The 19,718-nt window shown below is 36.1% G+C and overlaps 1 protein-coding gene across 4 annotated transcripts in view; it reads left to right on the top strand.

The window, feature by feature from the left end:
- The window catches only part of ZNF638 (zinc finger protein 638), a 145,762-nt gene that overhangs the window by 103,244 nt on the left and 22,800 nt on the right, over positions 1 to 19,718 (top strand). For all 4 annotated transcript variants that reach the window (XM_055119696.1, XM_055119695.1, XM_055119697.1 and 1 more), the window contains exons 19-25: positions 709 to 750; positions 1,432 to 1,566; positions 3,403 to 3,528; positions 7,598 to 7,635; positions 13,193 to 14,411; positions 15,006 to 15,071; positions 17,191 to 18,133. In XM_055119696.1, the coding sequence (XP_054975671.1) occupies positions 709 to 750; positions 1,432 to 1,566; positions 3,403 to 3,528; positions 7,598 to 7,635; positions 13,193 to 14,411; positions 15,006 to 15,071; positions 17,191 to 18,133 (2,569 nt within the window). The remainder of the gene's footprint in view (positions 1 to 708; positions 751 to 1,431; positions 1,567 to 3,402; positions 3,529 to 7,597; positions 7,636 to 13,192; positions 14,412 to 15,005; positions 15,072 to 17,190; positions 18,134 to 19,718) is intronic.

Genomic DNA, 19,718 nt, shown 5'->3' on the forward strand with positions numbered 1-19,718 from the left:
AGGTTACTCCTGTCTCTGCACTCAGGAATTACTCCTGGTGGTGCTCAGGGAACCATATGGGCTGCTAGAAATTGAACCCGGGTCAGCCATGTGCAAGGCAAAACGCCTTACCTGCTGTGCTATCCCTTCAGCCCAGGTCAGCTGCTTTTAGGATCTGCCTTTGGCTCCTTAATTTTTGTTTCTGGTTTGAGTACTCTGCTGAGTTAAATCTTTTGTTATCTCTGTATAAATGGTTTTTTTTTGGGGGGGCCATACCTGGTGATGCACAAGGGTCACTCCTGACTCTGCACTCAGGAATTATCCCTAGCTGTGCTCAGGGGACCATATGGTATGCTGGGAATTGAACCCGGGTCGGCCACGTGCAAGGCAAATGCCCTACTCGCTGTTGTATCACTCCAGCCCCTGCGTATAAGTTTTGATGTCTTATTCTAAGTGGTTGCACATTGTTATTTTTAAATTTCATGTATAAGAAGAATTAAACTGTGTGGGTACAGTGAATTTCAGTAACTTATTTATTACAAGTGTGGCAAATTTTTGAAAGAACAGAACTCTTGCTGATTTCTCAACTTACGAATAATGTTTATAAACTTTTATAAATTTTTATAAAAAAGCATAAATTTTTTTATGTCAGTATATTATTACTCTTGACTAGGTGAATGGTTAAGAAAGAACTTGTGTCCTCAACTTCTTTCTATTTTGACTTTTCAGGAAGGTATATTTACAACCTTGATTAAAGAAAATGACCCATCGGTAAGTTTTCAATATTAGTGCTTTTGTACCCTTAATTGATAAAAACATTGATGTTCTAGTTATCTGTTAATTAAGAACTAAAGACACTCTAGAACCTATTTTAGTTTTTGGTTTGGGGGCCACATCAGCAATTCACAGGGGTTACCCCAGGCTCTGTGCTCAGGAATTTCTCCTGGCATTGCTCCAGGGGCCAAACAGGAAGCCAGGGATTGAAATCTGGTTTTCCACACACCTGCTGTATTATCTCTCTAGCCAGTACAAGTGATGAAGATTTGTTCAGTCTTCTCTTGGTAGAAGTAAAGACAAATGGTGATGGTAGTAGTCCCTGATAAATATTTTCTAGATACTGGAGCCATGTCAAGTGTCTAAATAGGTTAGTACTCTGAGGTCGTTTTAAATCTGAGATTGATAGACAATATTTTTTTCTTTTTGTTTATTGTTTTTCTGTTATTAATAATATCTAAAGGCTGAGAATGTGGCCCAGTGTCAGAGCACCTGCTTTATATATGTGACACTCTAGATTCAGTCTGAGAAATTGTAAACAAACAAAAATGTTAAATTATAACTCCTCACTGTCCTCACCAAGTCATTTTCTTATTTTCTGAGAGGACACCATTTGACCTTTGACCTCTGAAATACTATTGTTAACCTATATTTTTTATTACTGCCTGAAAATTACAGGGAAATATGGATAAAATTTACAACCGATTTGTACACCTTGATAATTTACCAGAAGATGGACTTCAGTGTGTACTTTGTATTGGACTTCAATTTGGAAAAGTGGAGCATCACATATTCATGAGTAATAAAAACAAGGTAACAAGATTCTGCTTGTTTTAGCTGTAAGTTCATTGGTGTATGTAACTGAATTTTAATATTTGTATGGTCCATAAACTTTTTCTTTCGCTCCTGAATTAAGCATTAAAACTCTATAAATACTTCTCAGTCTTTTAGAGTTATGAAAAACTTTCATATTTACTCTCGGGCTTTGACAGGAAGAGTTTATATCTGTCTTCAGAATTGTTAGAAGTCCCTTCTAGTCATAAAACACTTGGTTTATATTGTTCCTTTAGTTAAATAAAAGTGGAAAGTGAATATTCTTTTTTGATTTGGCGTCATTAAAGAAATTGTTTACATTTGTTATGCTCTCTGTTTAATGTTTAATTGAGATTTTGGTCAATCCTATATTACCTAGAAAGATAGGTTTTCATAGCAAACTTGAAATGTATTCTTCACCAAAAAATACCAAGCCAACCACAAGTAGATATTTAACTTTTTGGCTTGTTTTAGAAGCATACACCAAGTTTGATATTTAAAAGTAGTGTGACAAATTACGGAAAGGATAGAGTGGGTGGAATAATTCTGACTCTTTACTTTAGACATACTTAATCCTTTATTTTAAAAATACCATCTTGGGGCAGAGAGATAACTTAATGAATTAGAGCTCATGTTTTGCATGCAGGAGGCCCAGAGTTCTGCTGCTTTAGTACTGCCAAGAGTAACCCCTGAAGAGTGAGCCAAGAACTGACCCCTAAGAACCACAGGTTGACCAGAGCACCAAAAATTTACATAAATACTAAATTGCCATTATTTTCAGTTTTGTCTTGACTTTCCAGACCTCTCCCATCCCGCGGGACTTGGTCAATGTGGGTAGCTGGGAGAGGGTGCACGAGTAAATAGGAGACCGACACAAGAAGAAAGAGACAGACACAGACGGACACAAAAGAATGGGAGCAAGCTCCAATTTTATTTCTCCTAAGCTAGTCTTTTATAATTGATTATATGAGGAAGTGGGCAGAATGGGAGAATAGCAAAGAATGCAAATTATTAACGAAACTGGATGTGGGCCCTGATGGCAGTTACCCTGGGCATTTTTCTGCAACCTTCAAAAGGTACTTGATATTTTTCCCAAGAAGCGGTTGTTCCTCAGTTACAGGTAAGTTTGTACTGACATATTGGTTCCCAGGCATTGGTTCCTGGCACAGACCCTCTGATTTACTTTAAAAGGAAAAAATAGCTATAATCAAATATTTGAAGTTATGAAGAAAAACAGAGTAATTTTTAAATTAAAAGAAATATTTGTGATTAACAGATTTAGATATATATTGTGATTAAATACATAGAATGTAGAAATTACCCTTTTGACCTTAACTGTCAGTTCAGTAGTACTACAAATAGTCGTAATTTTTGTTTATCCATTGCCGCAACTTTGTTTTGTTCCCAGACTGAGTTAAATGGTAACTTCCCATTCTTTTTCTAGCTCCTAGCAGGTATCATTCTGCCATTTACTTTCTATGAATTTGACTGCTCTAAGCACCTCACATAAGTGAAATACTATTCTTTGGTGACAAACGTGGTTAAGACAGTGTCTTCTGGAATGTGTTGTAGCATTAGTCATAATTGCCATCCTGTTACAACTAATTATACAAATTACAACTGATAAATCATATTTTAACTTCTCAACTGTTGATGAACACTTGGGTTTCTTCTACTTTTTGGTTAAAGTAACTAATATCAATATGTGTATGTGAATAACTTTGAGTTCCTGATTTCAAGTTTTTGATCATAGACCAAAAGGTGAAATTGTTGAATATTTGTAATTGCACCTTTAATTTGTAAGTAACCCCTCACACTTTTTTTCCTTTTTCATAGGCAATTCTTCAGCTAGATAGTCCTGAATCTGCTCAGTCAATGTACAGCTTTCTGAAACAGCATCCACAGAACATAGGTGATCATGTATTGACCTGCAAATTATCTCCAAAAATAAATTTGTCAGAGGTACGATTGTTTTTTTTTTTTTTTTTGGTACTTTTAACAAATAAAGCATAAAGGTTATTCTCTCAAAGCTGGAAGATGAACTTTATGAATTATTTTTGGGTACTAGTGAAATTGATTTAGGTATTTTGTGTTTAAAATTTTTTTAAAAATTTTATTTTTATAAAGTTGGACTGGAACGTTAGCACAGCAGGTAGAGTGTTTTCCTTGCACGTGGCTGACCTGGATTCAATTCCTCTGTCCCTCTCGGAGAGCCCGGCAAGCTACCAAGAGTATCCTGCCCGCACGGCAGAGCCTGGCAAGCTACTTACGGCGTATTTGATATGCCAGAAGCAGTAAGAACTAGTCTCACAATGGAGACATTACTGGTGCTCACTTGAGAAAATCGATGAACAACGGGACTGCAGTGCTACAGTGCTAAAGTTGTTCGCAATAATTCATTACATTTAATATTCAGAGACCAATCCTACCAGTATTGCACCATGTTTTGAATGTTTCTACCCCAAATCCCAAACCGTGCCCCGCAAAGCAGAATCACAACAGTTTTGCATTGCTTGTTAAGAGTAATCCGCTAAAAATGGTCCAATAAAGTTTCCTTAAAGAAAGTGTATAAAAATTGTTGTATTTCATCCTGGAGCCATTAAACCCTTGATGACTAATATGTTTGTTAAATTTCATCAAATGTTGTATGCTACTCTTTGTATATCTGTGTAGATATGAGAGGTCTAAAATTTAAAGGTCTAAATATGATTGTACAGGAGGTTCACTCATGGGTAAGGCTGTTGTTGATGAGATTATATGGTACCAAGAGCAGTTTGTGCTCGTGACTGTTCAGCTACTGGTAAACTAGAGAGATGCGGGAAGGAAGCCCATTCCCACTCTGAGTGACCTTGGAGATTTCAGTCACAAGTCCCGAAAACCTAGGTTTTTCTGCAGATTCACTCATCAGAGACTGGAGAATGGTTGTGAGCATGGTGGTGATTTGACTTCTGGGGGTTTTCAAGCTCCTGGTGCTCTGTTGAGGTAGGGAGGGAAAAACTTAACCAACCCTCTACTCCTAATTGCCCCAGTTAAGACAGCCTGGTGCATGGTCCCGCGGCATCTCTGTGGCATGGTGTGTTCTATGTTGCTCTCTTCTGGGAGCTTTATTTTCTAAGTCCCCTTTTTATTTTTTTTTCCTTTTTGGCTTTTTTGGATCACACCTGGCAGTGATGTTCAGGGGTTATTCTTGGCATTGCTCTGGGGATCGTATGGGATGCTGAGGATCGAACTTGGGTTGGCTGTGTATAAGGCAAATGCCCTATTCTATTTTATAAGCTCTATTCTATCTTTCGTTGTATCTTTTTCTGTCTTATACATTTTTTTTGTTAGCCAAAAATCTTGTGCTAACCGAAGTGAAATTTGCAATATTTAAAGCCAAATGAAGTTGAGTATCTATAAAGAGAGGTACTAATTTAAGTTCAAATATGAGTAATTTAACTAGCTAAGTCCAGGGGAGGCAGAAATTGTGTGTGAGGGATCCAATGCAGTGCTCTGGGGGCCACGAGAAACACACTGTGCAGTGCTCTTGTACCACCAACTCACCTGGTGGTTGGTACTGAGGTGAGAAGGTATAATGCAGTGTTGGGACTTGATCATGGCTACATGTGTGCAAGCAAGCGTACGTTCCACCCTTTGAGCTAGCTTTCTGAATCCTGGAGAGAATTTTTTTTTTTCCATTTTAGTTCTTTATGTTTGGTGTCTACTTACACAATAGGACTGTGTTCTTGTTTTTGTTGTTGTTTTTTTCCTGTTTTGGGGCCATACCCAGTGATGCTCAAAGGTGACTCCTGATTCTGAATTCAGGAATTACACTGGACGATGCTCATCGTAAGGGATGCCGGGCATCAAACCTGGATCAGCTGTGTGCTAGGCAAGCACCCTACCTACTGTACTATCCCTTCACTCCAAAATACTTTTAAAGCATTTGTTTTTGATATTTTTCCAAGTTACAGCTATTTAGCAAATTTTGGTCATTGTGGTCCGCCCCCCTTGGTGTTTTGTTTTGCTTTTGCTTTTAGTTTTTGTAGCGGCCTCCTAAGCACTGCTCAGAAGACCCAGACATCTCTTCCTGTGATTCTTGGCCAACTAGATCTATCGTTCAATTGCATTGTCAGTAAGGCAAATAAATCCCTTCAAAATCCCGAACTGTTTTGTTTAATTTCTTTCTTTTTTTTTTTTTTTTTCTTTTAGTAGTACAGCCGGCGATGCTCAGGGTTTTCTCCTTACTCTGCACTCAGGAATTACTCCTGATGATGCTTGGAGGACCATATGGGATGTTGGGGATTGAACTCGCCATGTGCAAGGCAATCACCCTACCTACTGTACTATCACTGTGGCTCCTACAGCCAACTTTTTAAATTACAGTAAACACTGACTACATGAATTTTCTTTTAGAAACATTCCAAATTCTTAGTTTAAGAAATAATATAAAACCATTAACTGATTTGATAATTTCATTTCTTAAGACTTACTCAAAACCATGTGTTTGCATCTTACTGGTTTGTTAATAACGTGATATTCAGTTTATGTACTCTAAGAATGATAAATTAGTGATAGAAGTAGAGTGCATAAGGTGTTTGCCTTGCATACAGCTGACTTCGGTTTGATCCCCTGAACCATATTAAGGTTCCCCAAGCCTCACCAGGAGTAAGCCCTGAGCACCAGTAGATGTGACCCAAAAACAAAACAGTAAGAATGTAAAATTGGACAGGAGAGAGGTACAATCCAGGTATTGTAGTCTATAAAATAATGAAAGCCCACAGCTAGGAATAGACTATGAAATGAGAATAAATCTGTCTTTAGGTCATTCTGATAGCAGTTTCTAAATTGCCCTGCTCTTAATGAATTAATTATCTTGATACTACTAGAATTAGTCTTCCTCATTCCTCCTGTTGTCTATGTTACTTCTAAATGTTGTATGTTAAATCATGTCTTTAACTATAGCTATCCTGCATATGAAGCCTGAAGTCTTAATTCTAAAGTAATAAAATGGGTATCTGCATCTTTCATATTTTGTATATCAATTTACTGCAGAATCAAATACAATGAGAGTGAAGGGGTGTCTATAACTTACATGACTTGGGCTGCTTTCCTCAAGTTGTCATTTTTCCTAATGATGCTTTGTTTTGTTTTCTTTAGATTGTGTGCAATTTAGAAATTGATTTGGTATTACTTTGGGAGATTTTTGAATTTTTATATTATGTAGTTCAAACAATTTACTTGTGATTGTGGACTCAGATCTACAACCAGCTTTTTTCTTTTCATTTCTATTTTATATGTGTGGCCGTTTGCTATGTAAAGCAACTCTAATGAACACCTTTGGTTTTCATCTTAATGTTTCCTGAGTTATTTCTTTTATTTCTTAGATTTAGTATAACCAGCTCTCTTGTATGACTTTTCTGTTTGCTTGAGTAGTGCTTTTTCCTTTTCCTTTTCTTTCCCCTTCTTTTTTCTCCTCCCATTCCTCTCCCTTCCCACTTTATGTTTTGAGAAATATAAGGAGAATCAGAGTTTAAAAGAAAAAATGTGTTTCTCTAGAGGAGAAAAGGTCAATTATACGTGCAGGTGATCCCCCAAGTGAAAAATGGACCTAGAGTTTTTTATTGGAGGGAAGGGGGCGGGGAAGAGAATGTCAAGGGATGGTAGGGCACTGTGTTGTATCATGGATTGAACCCAGGACCTCATACATGCAGGGTGTTTGCACTAGCATTTGAGCTATATCCTGGGATCTAGTTGTTTATATTCTAAGCAAAAGGTAGTATTTTCAGGATTTTAAAGGTGAGTTTTTATGAAACTTATTTTTCTCATTGGTTGCTTGTTACTCCGTATAACCTGAAAGAGTTTTTTACCTAATATTTAAAAAATGTCTAAATCTAAATCTTGATCATTTGTCAATAGCTATTTTGATTTATTTCTAAGATAATCCTTCTTTTTGGCTTTCATTTTAAGAAATTAAAGCATTTCATTGATGGGTTAAATATTTAAATCTCAGTTAGAATAGCCTCTAATAAACTGTGGAATTATGTTACAGGATCAAGCAGAGAAGTATACAGGACCAGGAAAAGAAAGGTATGTTGTTTGGTATTGCTAATGTTTCATATAGTATATAGAGTATATAGTTGATACTGGATTTATTTCTGTAGGGGAAATTTATCATTTGTTTTTAGATGTTTGTAGTTTTTTGTTTTTCATTTTTTTAAGTTTTTTGGCCTAATATCAAAAGAATATTTGTTACATGTTTTCAAACTTTCAAACAACAATTGGGGCAGAAGGGGATTTTGCGAAACAATTTTACTGTGTGTAGCACTTTGTGTTTTCAAAGTCTAAAAATTTGTTCGTTAGTGTATACAAACCAGTGATCTTGATTTTTACCTATACAGCATACTGTAACTTTCTTCTAGTGAATATCTTGTTCAATCAATTAAGCACGCACTTTTATTACTTTTTTTTTTTTAAAAAAAACTTTTTTGTAATTGTTTTGGGGCCATACCAGCTGTGTTCAGGGCAATATGCTGCTGGCTCTTTACCCAGGGATCACTCAGGAGACTTTTTGGTATTCTCAGGATAGAACCTGTATTGACTGCATGCAAGGCAAACACCCTAACTACTGTACTGTCTCTCCAGTCCCTCCTTATTACTTTTGATGGCAAATCACTGATTTGTATTTTTTTTAACGTCCTTTATATGTTCTTTACCCTTATTCCTCAGGATACCTGTGGTAAAAATTTTTAAGTTGCAATGTAAATATTTAATGTGTTTTTGTTTCATTATTCTTAAAAAGCCTAAAAAATTGTATGTCTTATGTATTCCTTTCCTAAAGTGATCTTTAAGTGATAACAGTGCTTATGAATATATTAAAATATATTGGTAGTTCAATAGGTTGTTGATACTTGATAGCACAGAATTTATTAAGCTGTATATTCATATTCTCATGCCCATTATAGTAACTTGACTAAAAATACCAACCCCATTGTTTGATATTGTGTATAAAGCCCACTCTGTTCTATAATATACATTGTACATTTTACACAATATACACTTAATTACCATGCATTATTGATACACATATAATGTACATTTTGTTAATACACATTATATGGAGATTACATAATGTTTGTTGTAAGGTAGACAAATACATAATTTGATCACATTAATTTGGTCTGGTAAGTAAATAGACTTTGAAATAGTCATTTTATTTTGTAGAATTTTTTTTAAGGGTTTTTACAACTGATGTTATCTGTATTTAGGTTATTTTATTCCTCTTGATATTTATCGTTAGTTTTTTAAATTTGGGAATTACCTCCAGTGCATTGCTAGGGCCCACTCAGACTGTTTCTGGGGATCATGTGGCACCAGGGGTCATACCTGTGCCTCCTGCATGCAGAGAATGCCCTCAGCCCTTTGTGTACTCTCCCAGCTCTGTAGTATTTGATGCAAATAATTTTACAGATAACCTATCTTACAAAATCACTTACAAAAAGTCATCATTAAGTTAAATTTCTGTTTTGTGGGTTTTTTTCCCCTGACATGTCTGTAATGCTAGAGAAAAAGACATGGTAGTTGCCTAAACTTACTCTTTTTTATTAGGAGTAAACTGATCTTGAGAAAATACTGGTGCTTTTGTGTTTTTTGTTATTTCGAATTATGTGTGGATGCGTAACAATACTGATCCTATTTGTAATTAATGTAAAATATATTTAAAGGAACTTAAGGATAATTAGTAATTTATACATTGCTAAATTTTGCTTGTTCTGTTTTTATTTCTATGTAAACATCATGTGATTAAGGGCCCTAATAAGGATGCTGGATAAAATTTTTAGCAGTTCATTATTCATGTTGAAACGTACCCTCCCACTTTCTGAAATAAATACTAATCTTCAGTATTAAGGCTTAGTCTAAAGTTTCTCAGGAAGTCTAAGCTATGGTGTCAGCCTTTGTTCTCATGCTGTTTTTATTGTTAGGCCTTTTCTAAAGATTTTGATATTATGAGGGAATGGGTTGTGGGATGTGGGAAATTAGATATCTTTATACCGATGACCTTCCTGTAACCTTTTTTGTGTGTGTGTGTGTGCCATCTCCCAGACTCCAGACTCTGTTTCTCCTTGATCTTTGAAAAATTCATGTGTGTCTTTGACATAATTTGATTTGACATCTCATGTTGACTTTCAGGTCTTTTTCGTGTTAGCCAGAAAGCTATAAAATAATCTTTGGTCATTGAATTCTGTTAATAAAAATGGAAGTCAGCCATTTTTCAGAGTGAGTTGTATTATTGAAGTGTGAAACCTGCATAGTGATTCATTTTACATAAAAGATAATTTGGATTCCTCTACTTGATTAATTTAAAAATGGAAAGGTGAAGGATTTGTTTTAGCAGTTGTATCACTTGTATCTCTTGTCCCATTGCTCATCAATTTGCTCAAGCGGGCGCCAGTAATGTCTCTGTTCGTCCCTGTCATGTGCTAGTGTAGCCCAATGGCATCTGCTTGTTCCAGGAACACGAAAAGCATCTCAGCCTCTCCTTACTCATCCTTCCCAACGCTCCCGAATAGGGGGTTCTTTCAGGATCAGGGGATTGAGGCCCATTATTGTTACTGTTTTCGGCATATTGAGTATGCCTCCGATATTGCTGGGCTCTGCTAGGAGGGCAGGATACCCTCGGTAGCTTGCTGGGCTCTCCGAGAGGAATGGAGGCTTTTAGGGCCATCTCTAATTGTCCTTACAAGTGTGCTCCCAGTCTACCAAATGTGAGCAAAATAAGTTTCGCCCCCCCTCTGAGGGTGCCCTGGTGAAGACAGTCTGACGGTTCCTTGTTTTAGCAAGGAACAAAAATCTCCTCCAATATTTTGTTTTTAGCCAACACATTGGTTTTTTTAAAAAATTATTTTATTGAATTACCATGAGATACAGTTTCAAAGCTTTCGTGTTTGAGTTTCAGTCATACAATGATTGAACACTCTTCCCTCCATCAGTGCACATTTTCCACCACCAGTGTCCCCAGTCTCTCTCTCTCTCTCTCTCTCTCTCTCTCTCTCTCTCTCTCTCTCTCTCTCTCACACACACACACACACACACACACACACACACTGAGAAATGTTCATATTGTTTTCCAAAAAGCCTGGACCAGTCGGCATTACCACCAACAATGTCTCTTTCTCCCCAAATCTGCACCAGCACTGGTTGTCCTTGTTCTTATTGATGTGTGCCAGTTTCTGTGGTGTAAGATGGTACCTCATTGTTGTTTTGATATGCATCTCCCTGATGATTAGTGATGTAGAGAATTTTGTAGAGAATTTTTTCATGTGCCTTTTGGCCATTTGAATTTCTTTCTTTTCTTTTTTTTTTTTTTTTTAGGAAATTCCTGTTCATCTGTTCTCCCCATATGTTGATGGGGTTAGAGGTTTTTTCTTATAAAGTTCTGCCAGTGTCTTATATAACCTGAATAGTTAGCCCCTATCTGATGGGTATTGGGTAAATATTTTCTCCTCTTCTATGAGCTCTTTATGTACTTTAGTAACTGTTTCTCTTAAGATGCAAAAGCTTCTCAATTTAATGTAGTCTCATTTGTTTATATTGCCAACACATTGTTAAATGTGCAGTTCTGTCGTGATATAGGAAGTTTAATCTTATGAATATTATAATTTAAAACACACTTTTAATTTTGAGGAGCTATATATAAATGCTATAACTGAGTCTCTCTACTTCTTTCCTTTTTCCATATTTGTACCTTTCCCCAACTTTCACTTTGACTAGTTTTAAGACTTTGGGGACCAGAGAGCTAGTACAACTGGTAGGGCACTTGCCTTGCATGCAGCTGACCTAAATTTTGATCTTCAGCATCCTATATGGTCCCCCAAAGGACCACAAGAAGTGATTCCTGAATACAAAGCCAGGAGTAACTAACCCCTGAACACCTATGGGTGTGACCCAAAAACTTAAAAAATTTGGAACACTTAGTTAACTGTTGGTATTTTTTAAAATAAAGGACATGAATTTTTTTTAAATAAAAATAAAAATGTTTGCACCCTTTCAGCATGCAGTGTTGTTTATAGAAATATAATTATATTGATTATAGGTGTATGATTACTTTCAGTTAAAATTCCTCAAACCTTTCTCTTTTTTCAAGTGGTATTTCTCTGATTTCTTGCAAGGTTTTTTCCTTTAGAAATTTAAACATAGCATCTTCAGTTTATGTCTCAAAGAATTTAAACCCTCATGTGTTAATATTTACTTTTTGCCAAACTTTTAAAAATATTTACATTCAGGACTTAGATTTATATCTCTTTGGTATATCAATGGGAAGATCTTTGAAAAAATTGGAGAAAAGGAATGGATACTTTTTGCCTTAGATACTGGTATATCATGATCCTTTCTGGCATATTTTTTCTAACTTGCTTTTAGCAAGTATATGTAATAGTCCCTACTTTATGTTGATGATAGGCTAACATTGTCTTTGGGAATTAAGATTGACTTGCTAATCTTTAAGATAACCTCCAATAACCAGACATTAGATAGAAAAAGAAGCTTATTTGTTTCTGTCTAGATGAAAGTTGAATTTTAGTATCACTTTGGATTTGGGAAGAAAATGATGAAATAAGATCAACTACATAACTAACCATGTATTTTTGCATTTCTCCTTATATTTTTAACATTGTAATTATATTATTTTGTCACTATAAAGATTTGTTTATTTTGCTGCTCCCACGTAGTACTCAGAGATTCCTACATAGTGTACAGAGACTCTGGGGCCCCCACCATCAGTGATTCTTAGCCGTCTGGACCAGAGATTTGGTGCAGGGGCCTGAGAATTCAGCTTAGCTCAGGCTCTTTAGTGCTGCCATGTTTGATGGCCGTAGGGTCCTTTTGATGCTCATGAGACCATGCAGTGGATTGAACTGTGTGTCCTCCTAACATTGCATCTCTATAAAGTTCCACCAGGACATTTAGAAGATACCACTAAAGAAAAAAGTATTACTTCCAAGCACGAACCTTGGGAAATTAAAAATGAATCTGTTTCATTCATGTTATTTCAATAAAATTAATCTATTTTATTTTTATCTACAAATGAAAGGCCTCATGGTTATAGCTTTACCATCCTACCAGTTTTATTTATGTTTTTTTTAGGTAAGGTTTATAACATTTTTAAGTTGTATTAGTCATTAGTTTAATTGTGGGACTAAGCAGATACTATTTCAGTTACATTATTGGTAATTAGAATGAAAAATCATGAAAAATGAAATATCTCAAAAATCTTTTGAGATACCTCATTTCCATTTGGCTTTCTACTGTTAAATGCAAACTTGATACAAAAGAAACATGGGTTATAACTTACATAAACAAAAGGCTGTCAGTGGTCATTATTTTATTTACATGCTTTGAATTGTAAAGAAATTTTCAATCTTCAGTGGTGGTCCTCTTAAAATTTTATATTGTTACATATTTATGTCAAAGCCTCGTAACCATTTTAAAGCTAATTGCTGGATTTCCAGTGCTTTTTACTAAGGCAAAAGGAAGTCTCAACAATTGGCATCAATCGACTTATTTCTAATGGTTGAATTCTCATTATAGTTTGATTTTTTTTTGTTTGTGTTTTTGTGTTCTTTTGTCGTTTGTTTTCAAATATTTTTAGCCCTGACTTGAAAAACAATCCAATTGATGAAAGTGAGGTGCAGACAGCAACTGATAGTCCTTCTGTTAAACCTAGTGAGGTTGAAGAAGAAACTATTACCAACATTCAAACAGAAACTTGTACACAAAGGGAAGAACCTGGTGAGGAAAAACCTGAAAAAGCACTGTGTGACCCTGACTTGACAATAGAAACATTGGAAATTAAAACTCAGGATAAGATCAAGGTGGAAATTCCTCTCGTAGCATCTGTTCCAGCCAGTATTGAATTACTCACTGAAAATCTAGAGGAATCAGTTTTAAATCAGCAGGTGTGTACCAGTGATTTTCATACAGAAGAGGAAGAAATTATTAATCCTGTAACAGAATTATTAACATCTGAAAGTGCATTTATAGAAGAAAGGAGTATCAAAGGAATTCTAGAAGAATCTCCATCAGAAGCAGAAGATCTTTTCTCTGGCATTACACAGTCTATGATGGGATCTGTAGCTGAAGTAAACAAATATAAAACTGCTTCAGAAGTAATACCATCTACTTGTGTTACTGCATTAGTATCAGGAATTTCCACTGAGAATGAGAAGGCAGTGAGCAAAAAGGAAATTTCTGGGAAAAGTAACATGGATGAAAAGGAGGAGAATGAATTTAATGCAAAGGAAACCAGAATGGATCTGCAGATCATAACAGAAAATACTGAAAAAAATGATGCTAAGGTGGTTGCAGAGAAGTTGGAAAAGGTCATGGCAGCAATGAAAGAAAAGCCTGCAGAAAACATTGTGAATAAGGCATTCTCAAATAAAGGAGAAGGTCAGGTAAATAAGCCTGATGAAACTGGTAAAACTAGTACGTTCCCTGTACCAAATGTATCTAGTGGTAAAACAAGTATGAAAGCCAGAACGGTCGTTTCTCCAAAGATAAAAGCTACAGCTTCAAAATTTGAAAACCAAAAAAGTTTCCTGAGATCTGTACTCAGAGATCAAATAATTGCTGAGAAGAAACTTGCAGCTAAAGAAGTGGGTCTGCTTAAACCAACAACTGCCAGGCCAGGCTTGACTGATTGGAGCAGTAAATTTAAACCCACTCAGAGCGCTTTTCCCAGAAGCAGTGGAAGGATCTCAGCCTTTCAAGGCAAGGATTCTAAACTGGATTTCAGGGATATTACAAAACAGTCTCAGGAAACAGAGGCTAGACCTCTCTTCATGAAATGGGAAGACAGCAGCAACAAGGTGAGGAGGATAGGAAGAATGATCAGTCTGTCTTTGAAGTGATTACTTCTGCTGTTGTAGCTATGGAGTAGGAGATGCAGTCTTTGTTTTATACTTTTGTCTCCTCATGCCACCCTCAAACTCCTTAATATTAAACTCTTTAATAAACTTTCTTAATTCCATTGATTTATGTAAGGAAGTCATGTAGAATAAGTTCAAGTTTGTAAATTACAGGTTTGAAACTTTTGTGTAAATGAGGTCAGAAATATACATTTGCATTTTTAAGAAAGGTACAGCAAATCTATTGAGGTGATTTAGCACTCTTTGAATAGGAAATCATTTTCTCTTAAACCAAAGTTGCTTCTATTATTAACTACTAAATTACCCGACTTGGTAACTGTAACTCTAGAGAGGAAAAGATCAGTAACATACTTACAACTTAAGGAGATGATGATGTCTCTACTGTTATGATTGTTTGATATTCCTGTTAAACATTTACATAATTTAATGTGGATAATGTTTGCTGCTTGAGTTTTTGTGGGATTTTTTTTTTTTAAGGGAATTAGTTACCTAGCTTTAAATATTATGTTTCTGTATTTCTCATTTAATATTCAGACTTTTTCTGGGCAAAGCACGAAGAATCCCAAAAGCACCCCGACTAGAAGCTCCAAGTGTAATGAGGTAAGAAATATTCCATTAACATGATAAGTCTCTGTTCCTCAAATAAGAGTTCATTTACCTTATAACTTGAATTTTCTCCTATAATAATTAGTACTTTATGAAACAAAGTATGAAAATTTCTTTCCCTCTATTACTACTTGTTTTTTTGATCTTGTTTTGATCTGTTTTGTATAAAGTTAGTTTGACTTCTTGCAAAGCAAAAGGTTGATCAGGGTCAGAAGGAGTATTAGAGAGGGAAAATACCTCCAATCTCATACTGAAAGGATCTGAGCACTGAATAAGATTAGATTTAATCGAAATTGGTGTCTGACCAAATTCCTTTCTATTTTGAGATTGCATTTCTTGCTACTAAGGAGAGTGGGAACTTCCAAACATTTGAGTCAACTCTAAGATTTATTTTCCTTGTACTGAATTCTATTGTCAAATGTATGTTTTAACATATCATATTTAGTTATTTGCTCTTTTGAGGGTTCTACAGCTCAAACTATTTTTTCAGGCTAGCCACCAGAAGGTGGCTCAGTGACTTCAGGCACTTGCCTGGCAAGTACAAGGCTACCAGTTCAAAACCCAGTGCTATCAGCAAGCACTCAGGTTATTCTGCCAACTCAATTAGGAATCTTCAGTGAGAAAATGACTCAATGATGGGGGGCAAGCAGGAGGTCCTGAACTTAGTCCCGAGTGCCATGATGGTTGCTTAGAGTTGATCCTGTGAGGGAGCCATAGTATAGTGGGGGAGTGGGGACACACACACACACAAATTTATGCCGTTCATTTTTCTCACCACTACAGTGTCTCTGTCTCTTTCTCTTTGTCTCAGTTTCTCTCTCACACATGCGCGCGCGCGCACACACACACACACACACACACACACACACACACACACACTTCTGGGGGGTAAATTTGTTTTATTGAAACAGTGTTACTGAAAAGTATGTGAGTATTTTTACATAAGCAAAATTAAAATTATGGTGGTTTTATTAGCTTGTTAATGGTTTTTTGTCTCAAGATTACTTGATATATGTATTGTAGTTAACTAGTATGTATAGTGCACTTTTATATATACTGGGAATATCATTATGTGCTAATTGACATAGAATACTACTAAATGTGTTGGGTTTGCTGACTTTGTTTTTAATATTTTTAAGATGCATTTACATTTAACATGTCGGTGATAATTTTTAAATGTAGAGATTTGTAGAATGTGCATGCATTAAATATTGCATAAAAAGGTCAGTGTCACAATATAACTAATTACTCTTTGAAATTTTAGTGTTCTAAGTTTCTAGAACACTTGTTAAATATTATTTTTAACATATGGGATAATTTTGATATCGCATGCTATAAATAAACATTTGTGTATCGTTGAAATTTGTATATCTTTTAAGAAATGTTTGTAAGTCTAATTGAAGCTATTAAAATGAATTATCTATGCTGTGAGTTATAATTAATTCATTTTGTAATACCAGGAATCAAACCTAGGGCTGCAAAAATGTGAGACATATACAGTGCCACATTCTTGACTAATTTCAGTGTTTTGAGACAGAGGGCAGAAGATCTCCTAAGTGATGTCTTGGAAGGCTCAAAGACCCTCGCACAGTTCTGAGCCAACTAGGCCAATAATGCAAGGAAGTGCCCAAGGATGCTGTTCTGTTTGGGCCCTACAGTGCTGAGAATTACCTTAGCCTTCCTAGTGGTGCTCAGGACCTTCAGGTCTGCATCCAGTGATACTTGGGGCACCATATCATGCTGAGTATCCAGCCAGCACTAGCCTCTTGCAGACAGTGCCTTCATCTCTGTACTATTTTTTTTTACTTTGGCTTTTTGGGTCACATCCAGCGATGCTCAGGGGTTTTTCCTGGCTCTGCACTCAGGAATTGCTCCTGGCAGTGCTTGGGGGGCTAGGAATCTAGGATGCTAGGATGCTAGGAATCAAACCCGGGTCGGCCTCGTGTAAGGCAAAAGCCCTACCCACTGTGCTATCACTCCAGCCCCTGTACCATCTTTTCAACCCTGATTTTAGTCTGTAGGAAATGGCTGCCTGTGATTATTTAGAACATGCCAAGCAAATTAGCAGTAGTTGATAGCTCTGTGACTTTTTTTGCCCCTATATTGCCAACAGGAACTGCTATTATTTTCATTTAACTTGGATGAATGTGTTACTGTGGATGAGGTTATAGAAGATGTGAACCCTTTTCAAACCAAGCAGAGTCCACTAAAGACAAAAAGAAAGGAAGCCCTCAAAAGTACGCCTGAGCTTAACTTAAAGAAGAAGGGGAAAACATCTGCCTCTCATGTTGCTGAGGGAGAATTATCTTTTGTAACATTAGATGAGATAGGGGAAGAGGAGGATGCAGCTGCACATCTGTCACAGAATCTCGTCACTGTGGATGAAGTCATTGATGAAGAGGAAATAAATATGGAAGAAATGGTAAAAAATTCAAATTCACTTCTTACACTAGATGAATTAATTGATCAAGATGATTGCGTTTCTCATAGTGAACCTAAAGATGTTACAGTACTGTCAGTGGCTGAAGAACAAGATCTTCTCAAACAGGAGCGTTTGGTGACTGTGGATGAGATTGGAGAAGTAGAAGAGCTACCTTTAAATGATTCAGCAGACCTGAGTTTTACTTTAAATACTAAAGTAGATGAGGAAAATACTGGAAGAGATAGCATTGGGTTCATTTCTTCTCAGATGCCTGAAGACCCTTCTACTTTAGTTACTGTAGATGAAATACAAGATGACAGCAGTGATCTGCATTTAGTGACTTTAGATGAAGTAACTGAAGAGGATGAAGATTCTTTAGTGGATTTTAACAATCTTAAAGAGGAACTTAATTTTGTTACTGTTGATGAAGTTGGAGAAGAGGAAGATGTAGCTAATGATTTGAAAATAGAATTCGCACAAAGAAAAAATGATCATTCTGCAGATAAGAGAGAGAGAAAAAAGAGAGCAATGGACACAAAGAAAACAAAACTCGAAGCCTTGTCCAAAGTAGGTCCAAAAAATGAGAATATTATGGAAGAAGATCTGAAAAGCACGATTGAAAGACATTTAACAGGTACATATTTAAAAGTCGTCGTTCTTTCTTTAGGGTTTTTTTTTTCCAATTTTCCTTTGGTTTGGGAACCACACCAGTTGTGCTCTGGGATCACTCCTGGTGGGCTTGGCAGACCATATGGCGTTTGAAATGTTAAGTATATTAGGCCAGAGTGATAGTAGTGTGGGCAGGGCACTTGGCCTTCCACACAGCTGCCTGACCCGGGTTAAATCCCTGGCACTGTGTAATGTTTTCCCAAGCACTGCCAGAAATCCCTGAGTGCAGAGCCAGGAGTAAACCCTGAGCACCACTGGGTATGGACCAAAAATCAAAAACTAAAAGTTAAATACATGTTTTTACTAGTAAAAAGTTACCAAATGTTGCGGCTGGTGATATTTTAGAAATCAAAATGTACAAATAGACACATTTATTAGAGTTGATCTTACTCTTACCTTAAAAAAAAAAAAAACTACAGGAAGCAAACTAGAATAGTCAGCTTAGAATTGGGATGAAATTGGTCTGTCTGTATTAGGGAGAAAACTTGACTTTAGCAGAAAGATGTTTATTGGTACCATTTTACTTTTAATTATTTTTTGACAGTATAGAATATAGATCAACTCACTTAGAGAACCTAGAGATTAAAAATAACTTCTAACAAGAAAATTGCTGAAGATTGAACTGAGAATGAAAAATGCCAGAAATACAAACTTCATATGCATTTAGAAATTATTTTCTTCTCAAGTTAGAGTTATTTTGTTTGCAAAAGGTGTTAAAATTTTAGAGATAGTATAACAGATAGTGCATTTGCCTTTTACGCAGCCAACTAGGGTTGGATCTATGGCATCCCATAAGGTCCCTCAAACACTGCCATGAGTGATCCTTGGAGTCAGTCCTGAGCAATGCTGGATATGGATCAAAAAATAAATAAATGTACAATTGGCATTTGAAGATTATAAGTAATTTGGATTGTGAAATATCTGAAGATTTAAAAATATATATCTGAAAATAAATGTTAGGAGTCTTCCTTTAAAAAAATTGTTGTTCAGAGAAAGAAGCAACTTAAATGTGGTTACTGCAGCCATTAATTAGACTTTTTTTTAAAGCTAAAACTCCAAGCAGGAGAGTTAGAATTGGGAAAATGGTACCAGTAAAAAAAGCTCTTACAGCAGAACCAGCAGAAGAGAGGCTTTCTCAGTGAATGAAGGCAAAGCAAAATTGATGAAAAGAGAGGAAGTGGGAGGAGAGTAACACAATTTAAGTTAGTGGATGAAGTTCAGTCAACCACTTGGTGTGTTTAATTTTATCCTTAAGAAAGTGCGCCTATATGACTCAGTGCAAATTCTCTGAATCTGATCTTAGGGTCCTTCAGTACTGCCCCACAGTCTTCCTTTTTTCTTTTCTTTTTTTTTTTTTTTTGGGTCAGGTGTAATACTTGACTCCCTTCTTCTAAGACCTACTGCATTAATTGGCCTTTTACTCACCACATAACTTTGCATTTGTTTCTGTTTCCATAGTTAATATAGAGCCACCGTATTTTGTTTGTTCTCTTTTTTTAAACCTACATTGGCTCCTCATAAAATGGCCATGTCATGCTGGACTTAACAAT

Source organism: Sorex araneus, chromosome X (assembly GCF_027595985.1).
Source record: "Sorex araneus isolate mSorAra2 chromosome X, mSorAra2.pri, whole genome shotgun sequence".
Lineage (NCBI taxonomy): Eukaryota > Metazoa > Chordata > Mammalia > Eulipotyphla > Soricidae > Sorex > Sorex araneus.